General features: G+C 39.7%; 2 protein-coding genes across 6 annotated transcripts; both read right to left on the minus strand.

The window, feature by feature from the left end:
* Positions 1-758: 758 nt before the first annotated feature.
* gtf2h5 (general transcription factor IIH, polypeptide 5) lies at positions 759-1,965 on the minus strand. 2 transcript variants are annotated; one of them, XM_030721782.1, is made up of 3 exons: positions 1,780-1,965; positions 1,368-1,523; positions 759-1,260 (listed from the first exon to the last, which is right to left on the minus strand). In XM_030721782.1, exons 2-3 carry the CDS (start codon positions 1,400-1,402, stop codon positions 1,080-1,082), a joined length of 216 nt encoding a protein of 71 aa, XP_030577642.1. In that variant the 5' UTR covers positions 1,403-1,523; positions 1,780-1,965; the 3' UTR covers positions 759-1,079. The 2 variants fall into 2 exon arrangements, with proteins under 2 accessions (XP_030577642.1, XP_030577641.1); XM_030721781.1 differs by having other exon boundaries at positions 760-1,260; positions 1,368-1,455; positions 1,780-1,955.
* Positions 1,966-2,343: 378 nt separating this feature from the next.
* serac1 (serine active site containing 1) lies at positions 2,344-9,221 on the minus strand. Of its 4 annotated transcripts, none has more exons than XM_030721442.1 (17): positions 9,106-9,221; positions 8,502-8,626; positions 8,378-8,414; positions 8,137-8,279; positions 6,801-6,890; positions 6,053-6,184; positions 5,837-5,958; positions 5,625-5,753; positions 5,365-5,478; positions 4,951-5,113; positions 4,550-4,700; positions 4,309-4,450; positions 4,002-4,102; positions 3,768-3,865; positions 3,466-3,648; positions 3,240-3,383; positions 2,344-3,153 (listed from the first exon to the last, which is right to left on the minus strand). In XM_030721442.1, exons 2-17 carry the CDS (start codon positions 8,593-8,595, stop codon positions 3,017-3,019), a joined length of 1,980 nt encoding a protein of 659 aa, XP_030577302.1. In that variant the 5' UTR covers positions 8,596-8,626; positions 9,106-9,221; the 3' UTR covers positions 2,344-3,016. The 4 variants fall into 4 exon arrangements, with proteins under 4 accessions (XP_030577302.1, XP_030577301.1, XP_030577304.1 ...); XM_030721441.1 differs by having other exon boundaries at positions 4,309-4,465; XM_030721444.1 differs by lacking the exons at positions 6,801-6,890; positions 8,137-8,279; positions 8,378-8,414; positions 8,502-8,626; positions 9,106-9,221 and adding exons at positions 6,371-6,406; positions 6,535-6,652.
* Between the last annotated feature and the right edge of the window lie 783 nt (positions 9,222-10,004).

Genomic DNA, 10,004 nt, shown 5'->3' on the forward strand with positions numbered 1-10,004 from the left:
AGCGCAACAGATGTCGCCACGACAGCGTGGCTGAGCCGTATTGTTTTGCACCAGCAGTTGTAAAATATCTTGGTATAATTCCATGTACAATGGAGGAATATTCGAATTATATTTGTTAAGGGAGTGTTGAGGAACGATACAACACCGCATAGCTCGAGCACTCGAATGTCCAGATGTAGGTTTTATTGCGTTAATCAAGCCGACGTTGCCCCCTACTGGGCATAACAGGACATAGCTGGAAAGCTACCTCTACAATATCAGAATAGGTTAAGGCCGACACAGGCTACAGAAGGCCTAATTAAAATAAATAAATAAATAAACTTTTTCCCGGGATTCCCGGGAAATGGCTCGTCATTTCCCGGGATTTGATTCATGTCATTTTCGGGAAAAATATTAAACCCTACTGTGCTGTCCTTTTCCTGCCACTTCCTCTATCTGGTGGTACATCCTATGCTTGGTATTACACGATAGATGGTTATAAAGAACAGGAGGAGGAACTATCTTTAGCTCCATCCTTTTTTTGTTTTTAAATATAAATATATATGAAAAGAGAGGCAACCTTTGAGCAGCAAAGTTAAGTGATGCAAAATAGTGATAAAAAGATTCTTTACCCAAAGTGATTTTCATTTGAATACAGGGCCTGAATTATTTCCAGTTCATAATTGTGTTTTGATTTACATTAGACAGAGCATACCAGCATTACTGAAAGCCTGTTTTAAATATTTTAGACCAACTTTAATCAGAATGACAAATATGAAAAAAGTTGCAAACCCAATAAAAAATGACAACCAGTTCAGTCAACTTATTTTGGTTTGGATCCTTGCTGCATTTATCCATAAATGAAACAAACAAACAAAAAAAGACAGTCTGCTGCAGATCCAGTAACAAATCTTCAATTTAAAGAAAGCATAGAGAAAGCACTAACGTACTGTGCAACTGGCTATTAAAATAGATTTGAAACTCCTTGAGTATTTTCACGTAATTCATTGTTGTCTGCAGTTAAAACGCTGCAAACCATATTAATCTAAATCACGAACATTTCATGTCAAAGATGAAACACCTCTTCTGAGAGTTTGGGGTCATTTCTGCGTGATGGGGAATGAATTCTGGTCCATTAACTCTCCAACTCTCTCCTGGAGGGTTTGAACCACCTCTGCAAGGATAAACACATGCGTGTCGTCAAGGTCCTTGAGGATGAACTTCTTTCCCAATGCCATCGTTTCATCCAGATAGAGGAGAAACTGTTTCATGGCAGGATCACTGGTTCAAAAAGCGAGAGAAAACGTGTTAGAGTATTAGTAACTTCAAAACGGATTTCTGTTAAACTAAATCCATTGGTTTCTTGCCAGAGCTGCAGCCTCCCTTACCATTCAACAAGGACCCCTTTGTGCACGTTGACCATGTTGACAGGTGCAGAGAAATGGGACGGTGGAGGTAGATCAAAGAGCCGAAAACCTGCAGCACAGTAAACAAACCGACAGCTGTAGGCCTCACATGGAAAAAGCTAAACTTAAGCGTAAACGCTTGTAAAGACACAAACCAGAGAGAGCAAAGTTACGCATGTTTTCCTTCACTTTAATAAGAGTTTTATCACAGTTAGAAAATGAAAACACTTTGCAAGCGTTTAAAGAAAATGTGGGTTAGTTCGTTGTTTTAGCCCCGGTTAGCATTTTGCAGCTAGCGTTAGCTCCAAATAACATTACCACGGGCGTGTTCTGCGACATACTACGATTCTCAAACGTCTAAAAGAGAAAACCTCGCATATACACATGTACATACCTGGCTACAGTTAAGCAAAGCGTTTACATAAAGCGGCAAACAGAGAGAGCTCCAGCTGTTTTATGCTAAGTTTTCACAGCACCGTGGGGTTTATGTAAGGTGTGCGCCAAGGGACAATCTTCTGCTCTCCAAAAGTCGCGTTAGCGTGTTTCAGAAATCTTTGGCTGTTCCTGTGCTGCTTTTCTCTGCTTGGCACAAGCTCCTTAAAACTGATATCCAGTCAGCCAATCACGTGGACGTAAGTCAATGCATTTGGGAATGTAGTCATGGTCAAGAGGACCTGCTGAATGTATCAGAATGAGGAAGAAAGGTGATTTAAGTGACTTTGAATACAGCATTGGAATCATGGATGGCATCATGGATGTGCAGCTGACGCATTTGCAACAATTGTTTGATGCCATCATATCAATATGGACCAAAGTCTCTGAGGAATGTTTCCAGCAGATTCCTTGTGGAGTCTGTCATGAAGAATTAACAGCTCTAAAGCCAGTACTGGCAAGGTGCACCTAATAAAGAAACTGGTTAGTATATATATATAGAGATGCATTAACGACTCATAAACCCTTAAAATGTATATATTTATTCAGTTCATTGCTAGCATTCAGCACTGTTAGTGGCAGTGGGGCCCGCAAGCACACGGCGATTAAAATTAATTTGCTCAATTAGTCCCATTCAACTGAATCTGCAATCTGAACTAAGGTATTGATTCAGGTCCATTTGAGGTAAGGCATAAGTTTTGGCACAAACAATGACAGTTGGAAGAAAAATACATATAAAAATAAAATCCTAAACCTTTGCTGCTGTCCAAAGTCAGGCTGCATATGTGGCAATAAAATATCAGTGCATTTTAAAGTAAACACGGTAGATAATGTGCATTGCGTGTCCCATATTTATCTGTAATATAAAATAAAGGGAGCTCTAGAGTAAGTTTTAATTTGCTGAATTTACTTGTAAACAACACTGGTGTGTTCCTTTAAACTACTTGATGTCCCATTAAGAGACCGATCTCAGAGGATGACAAGAAAAAAAAACGCATCTTAACACAACAAACGGTTTCCCACAAATAGCCACATGTACATTAAATATAATTTCTTTAGTTATACTGTCATCACATTTGTGGTTCTTAATGTGAATGTGCAACAGGGAGAGGCAATCGTGTCTCTGTTTGGTTTGGAGTGTGGTACACATGTCAAATATACACCAGATGGTCTCAGTGTCTCGTTTTTCTATATTTCAGTCAGTGGGTGACATAGCTCTGGAGAGCTTCCAGGATGAACTGGAGGCTGCGTTTGTACAGAAATGAGTCCTTCTTCTCTGGTTTGCAGATGTTTAGGTGATCCACATCCACTTCGATGAGCTCACCGATGCCGAGATCTGAAACCACAACAAATATCTCGATATTTAAGCTGTACATTTCAGACATAACAGCATTCTTCCCTATGTGCACTCAAGTTACATACTTGCAGACTGTGTTGGTACCACAAGTATCTTGATCATGGGACCGATGTTTGTTGGTAGCGTCTCCGCAAAGCTGAGCACCTTGAAATCTTTTTCTTTGGCCAGATTCAGGAAGTTGTCATTCAGGCTGTGCAGAGCTGGGGAATCTTGAAAATATACACATTAGATGTTGAAACGTTTTCATAAAAGATTAAGTCTTGGAGTATAGAATTCATCATGTTCACTCACCTTTACACAGTTCTCTGACCTCTATAGAGGGAAAGAGAAGATATCTGACATTGACAGAGTACTCTGCCATGAAGGTGCCGTGGTGAGGAACACTGTAAAACATGATGCCTTTGGTGTTCTGTAACAACCCATGCATTTCTGGGTCCTGTGAGGCATCCAGCAGCATTTTCTTCACAAGCAGTCCTGCAAGAGAAACCAAATGCAAGATGACAGATTTGTAATTTGTTTTTTTTCAAGTTGTATTCAAGGGATCTGAGTAGAAGTCCGACATGCTTGTGGAAGGAAAGATGTGGAAGAAATACCTCCCATACTGTGGGCTACCCAGACCACAGGCCTTTCTCCAATGCCCGCCAGCTTTAACTTCTTTAGCAGCTCCTGACTTCTGTAGGCCAGAGACTTTCTGAAGAGACAGTCAGCCATTTAATCTGCTGGAATAATGAATTAAAGGGCACCTAACAGTGCAAAATATTTACTTTTACCAAGAGTGGCAGCTCAAGTAGCTTCAAAGACTGACAATGTTGATATATATTTTTTACCTCTGATTCTCAGCAGGACACTGGGCCATCCAGTCACTGAGATGACTGTCATACTCCACCGACAGCACTCTCAGATTTGGACAGTCAGCAGCCAACCATGCCTGTCAATAAACAGAGACATAACACGGAGATATGATTCATTTTCTCAAGATAAATCTAAATCTGTGTGAGACATCATGTTTCACAGAGAGAAAACTGCACACTTCTGAGTCTCCAAAGATTTTATTTCGTTCTAAGAGGAAAACACTTGGAAAAAAAATCCATTAATGTAATCACATTAATTAGAGGAATAAGGTGCCTCCGTTACCTTTGGCCAGCACTCTGTATAGTCATCTTCACGTTCAGCCTCCTTCTCTTCCTCTAATGTATTGCGGTCCTTTTGCCTCCACGTCTTAAAAGCTGCCCCTAGAATCCCGTGGATGAACAGCACGTCTGCTTTGATTGGCTGACTGGAAATTAAAACACTGTCAAAGACAATTGTTGCGTTATAACAGTAAAAATAAAATGAAACAAATGCATTCATGTAACAACTGAATTAGTTTTCCTACTTGCCACGTGTTTGTGGGTGCAGGATATAGACGCCATCTGGGTATTTCTCTTTTACCGTCTCCCTGTCCAGGTTGGCGAGAGCGCGAGCTGCATGAGACGCCTGCATGACATGAGGGGACTGCATCATCTCAGCCAGGACAGACACCCAGCCTGAAGGTATTTTTTATGGGTAAAGTAGAACAAAGAGAAGAGCGTGAGCAACACTATAAAAACTATAAGTTGGGGTGGATAACTGTAGTGAGAGCATTAAAAACAATGCAATAAGTAATGGTGAGAACTTAATTTCTAATTGAAACAGACACAAACTTATCTTGCTTCCATAACATCTTTAGTGCATCCAGTCAGGATTACACATAATCAGAGCTTTCTCCAGTTTATTCAGATTCATTTACAGACTAACCGGACTGGGCTATGGCCTGATGGGCACCTTCATTAAGTGCCAAATTTCCGATGATACGAACAATGTTTCTCTGAATCTTCATCGAGTCTCTTCTGAGCTGATAAACTCTCTGGAGAAGCTGTAGACCCCCGTTGGCAACTATGTGGTCACAGTGGCTCCTTACCTGCAGATGATCAGCACATAATTCGGTACATTACTGCAAAGTATCAACCGCGAGGCAGCAAGGGCCACTCTAACCGTGGAGTACAAGAATCCACTGAATAAACTAAACTGTGGCATAAAGTGCTTTATTTTTTTCATAGAATTGACTTTAATACACTGCTACAATGACTCCAATGAATAGTTTGTTTTTAAAAGTAGCAAGCCACCTCCTCAAGACTAAGTCACCTTTGGATGCACAATGGCAGTGATTACCTTTGAGTGCTGTACCAGTGCCTGCAAATAAAAGGACTCCACCTTCTCAGAAGGAACAGAGGTGAGGCTCTGGGCATAAGGCAACCCATTGCCACCAAAACTCCACAGACCACCCTGGAACAAGGGGAAGCACACGTGTTATTGACAGGATATAAATAAGTATCTTTGTTTTGTTTTTTTTACACATCCCAGTGATTGTTGCTGTTCTGCTGTTTGCTGTTTTAGACCTTCACCTTTACATGTATGCATGTGATTATTACCCTTTGTGCTGCCAAGGACTGAGTGCTTTCTCTCAGTGCCAGTGACGTGAAGTACTGAACACATTTGTCCACCTCCGACTGAGGCAGAGATGCCAAAAGCTGCCTCAGTCCATCCTCTGCCGACAAACCCTGAGAAGACGTTAACACATTATAGTGACATACAAGCGCATATGTGAGGTAACCATTCAAATGGCAGATATCCTAAAGCGTACCTCCTCCAAGTCAGGCAGTGCAGGTGGGTGACGGAAAAACCGCAGGTCTACCTGAGGTGTCCGGGCCAAGCCCACTGCTGTCCGCTGGTCTATAACCTGGGCTGCTGTCTGGTACTGGTAGTCTGGATTATGCAAAACAGATGTAATCTAAGACCAGACTGATTCATGTGTTGTGTATCAAATTAAAAGTGACAGGAAAATTTTAGGGGATTTTACCATGCCAGTGGTGATTATCTGCAAGCTCCTGAACAGCCTGTAGTCTGACGGCTTTATTGGCTGACTGTGTCTTCTTCAACAGGACCCATAATGCCACCTCGTGTGGGTCTGCATCCACATGACTGAAGTGCTCTAAGGCACAAAATTACAGAACAAGCTGACCGGCTGAACATTTACAGAAAAAAACTGGGAGACATGTGCTGCTAATTCCCCTAATGTAACCTTTTAGCTATTTTAACTATGGCTAAAAGGTTAACTACCAGTGTCTACTGCACCAGCTTTAGATTATTACAAAAGCGAATGAGTTACAGTACAAACCTTGTGGGAGTGAAACTTGTGTCATCAACTTGGCAGCTATTAATTTGTAAAAGGTTAAAATAAATAAAAGTGAAATTAACTTTCTGTGTATAAATAGCTAAAAAAAAAAAATTAAGTCTGTGTATTTAATTTAAAACTACGGGTGGTTAAAAACAATCTCAGACCTGTTTTTTCCAGTGACTTTCACAATACACACACAATTGTACAACCTGTGTGACATTCCAAAACAGGATGTGTGTGTGTGTAAAGGCAGGTGTTTCCTTTGTTCTCTGTGTACAAAACTCACACAGAAAAAAATGACTGAATGACTGCAGTTTCTGAGCATGTGTGTTTATATTGGCAATAATACCTTTCAGTCCAAGAAATATTAGGAGTAATATTATGGTGTAATGCTGTGTTATTGGTGAGTTGGTGTGTCATAGCTTCTTACCATCAAGCGATTGCAGAAAAAGCCTTGAGGACAGTTCCACAAACCTTCTTGCTGCTTTATGAAGTTCCCTCCTTGCTTTGTGAGTAAGTCCTGGAACAGATGCAAATGTAAAAAAACAAACAAAAAATAGCCACCACCCGTTAATGAAATTTTTAATAACATTTCTATAGCAACATTACAAAGACAGCAGAAACTAGTAATGCTTTCCTGTAGAGGTGGACAGTTAATCAAATTTGAGTCAGCTATCTTCTGTTTGTATATTGATAATAATGATTTTATTGGTCTTCTCTTTGATTATACATCCATCTCACCGTTACAGCTATAGCACCTACCTGAAATTGTAACCTCTCTCCCTCCCTGGCTGTTGTGTTTTGCTCAGTTCATGTGTTTGTTTTTATTTTAAGTTCAAAGTAAAATGAACGCACTATGAGTGAGTAAATAATCTTAATTTCAATACTGATAAAAATGATCATGATTTTTATTTGAGCATAATTTGGTTGTGAAAGCTTCCACTAAAAAGTAAACCTTGATTAGTGGAAGTCAAATCACCCAACACCAAATGACCTAAAGATCCTGGCAGGAAAAATAGTAGAGAGGGAAAGGAAACACAGGAAGAATGAAAGCAGATGGCACTGCCCTGCTGGACATAGAAAAAAATAAAAAACTCAACAACTTTGTGCTCATAGAAGAAATAGATTAAGCCACTCAGCATATTTGCCAGATAACGCCCTGCAGGAGGGAAGCAGGAACATGCCAAAAACAGTACATCTAACCTAAAAGTCTAAAATGATCTTATACTTTTATGAGCTAGTGGAAAGACCCCCAAAGCACTTTAGAGGTAAAATAAAGCACAACAAATTTTACAGCACAAGAGGTTAAAATGACATTGTACAAGAAGTCATTGCCCAGCCAAATGGGAGAAGCTACACCTGAACTCATGTAATTTCAGTGGGCTGGAGATTCATCTGCATGTATGTAGAAACAGAATGTGAATATCTTGATGCAGTGAGGAAACATGAGACTCTGTGATGAGTGCATGTATTTACTTTTAGACTGTTTATGAAGGATGCACAAATCCTTTAAAGGTTGCATCAGGAAGGGCATCCAGGGTAAAAAAAAAATTTTCACCAAATCAAATATGAGGCGCTACCTGCTGTGGTGATCCCTTGTGAATAAGGGAGCAGTAAAAAGTAACTTTTATGCTGGGATTGTCCCAGAAACACCAAATAGTGTTTGCTGAAAAGGTGTGACCGAATCCAGGATATATAAATATATTAAATGCCACATCATAACATCCCACTTTGCCCATGAAGTTTTAATGAATGGCATTGGTTACCTGCAGTTAGGTTGTCTTTCTCATCTGAAGGAGTGGCCCTCAGATAGACGTATGACTTGTTCTTCTCCTGAAGAATTGCACTAGTGTCAATGGTCACAGCCTTATCCAAGGCTAACACCTCATAGGTAATAAAAAGACAGCCCCTGCAGAAAGGAGCTTGTTTAATAAACTGTGGCACTGAGATGATCCTTCTCACACAAAATGCAGAAATAAAAATTTGCATTTTAATAATGCAACTTACCCCAAGACAACTGCACCAGTTACTTTAGCAACTTTCCCTAAATATCAGCATAGAGGGAAATATTTATTAATAACATATTTACAGTAATGTGGTGTAAAACTGCTTATTATGTCTAATAACTTACTTAAATCTTTCCACTGGAGCACTTTCTTTACTCCAGGCGGTCCAGCTGTACTAAGCCTCCGACAGCGGATCCAGCGCAGAGCTGCTACAGACATCCTCCCCCTGCGCACCGGACTGCTTTCTGTCCTAGACAGACATGAAGACAGTGTCTGAAAAAGCCTGTCTAATGGAAAGCACGTATATAGCTAACAGTATGGCATAACGTAAAAAAAAAAAAAAAAAAAAACACCCGATAATTACATTTAATGTTGTAATTTCATCTTAAACAGTTAGCAGTGCTAATTGATCTAAAGCATCACCTTATTCAAAGTCAACTAACTAAATGTTAGCTAGCCGTAACCTAGCAGGTGGGTGCGGCTTACCGCTTGGTTCTCAGCCAGGTTAAAATAACATGAACACTTAACTTTCTGTCATAAAACCAAAGCTGGCATGAGCGCCACCACTTAATCTGGGTGAAGCTAAAGGAAGCGTTAGCTACCGCTAACTTGCTGGAGATTAGTTAGCATTTGGCTATCACTGTTCTAGCTCGGTGTAAGAGACCCAACCGGCTGACGGAGCGACCCGGTGGGCGAGCTGCGGATTAATGTAATGATAAGCGATATTACCGTTTTTTTTTATCGAGGAACACGTTTTAAAGGAACTACGATCGCGTCCTCCGAGACTGCAGCCGGTGTATATAAACACAACCATAGACATAACACAACAACATAAAGTTGTCCCACAAATAACACGTCATCTATCGCAACCGCTTTCATTTATTTATTGATAATTTCAAAAAAACAATGTGTGAGTACAAGATTATAATACAAAAACGATTTTATAAAAATTAAGTATATCATAACAGATACACAGGGAAAAGGGGATGAGCGAGTTATGGAGAGCTCAAATAAGGACATTAAAAAATGTAAATGGTTTTTCTTGTCGTGGGAAGAATAAACTGCCCACACAAAGTTCCATTTCCTTCATGAAAATAGGGAAATGTGGCTTCATTTTTGAGAACTCGGAATTTGGCAAGGAGTAAAATGCTTTAGTCTTTCTCACTAAACTCAGTACAATCAAGCAGGAGTTTTTATTTATTCATTGTTAAAATGCAAATTTTGACAAGCTGTTGTTAGAGCTGAAACTAGTAATGTCTTTACATAACACCTGTGTAAAAGACCAAAATAAATGGGAACAACTCTCTGTGAAGATCTCACAAAAAGAGCAAAATATATCTTTTTTTTTTTACAGGATAAAATCTATGAATTAATTTAAATGAAACTCACTTCACTTTGTTTGCAAGAAAAAAAATTGTGGTAAAGACCAAATCCTTATCCAGTCAATGTCCTTAACAAAGGTACTCTGGTAAGAGATAGATGGAGGAACAGAGATCACCTGTTGAAATTTTGGTACTGTGAGAAGATGTGATGGGAGATCTGCTGCAACTACCTCTGCAAGAGAGAAAACAAAAACAAACATACAGTAAAATATTTTCTGTTTTGCAATAATTTTTTTTATTTCATGT

Source organism: Archocentrus centrarchus, chromosome 24 (genome assembly GCF_007364275.1).
Source record: "Archocentrus centrarchus isolate MPI-CPG fArcCen1 chromosome 24, fArcCen1, whole genome shotgun sequence".
Taxonomy (NCBI): domain Eukaryota; kingdom Metazoa; phylum Chordata; class Actinopteri; order Cichliformes; family Cichlidae; genus Archocentrus; species Archocentrus centrarchus.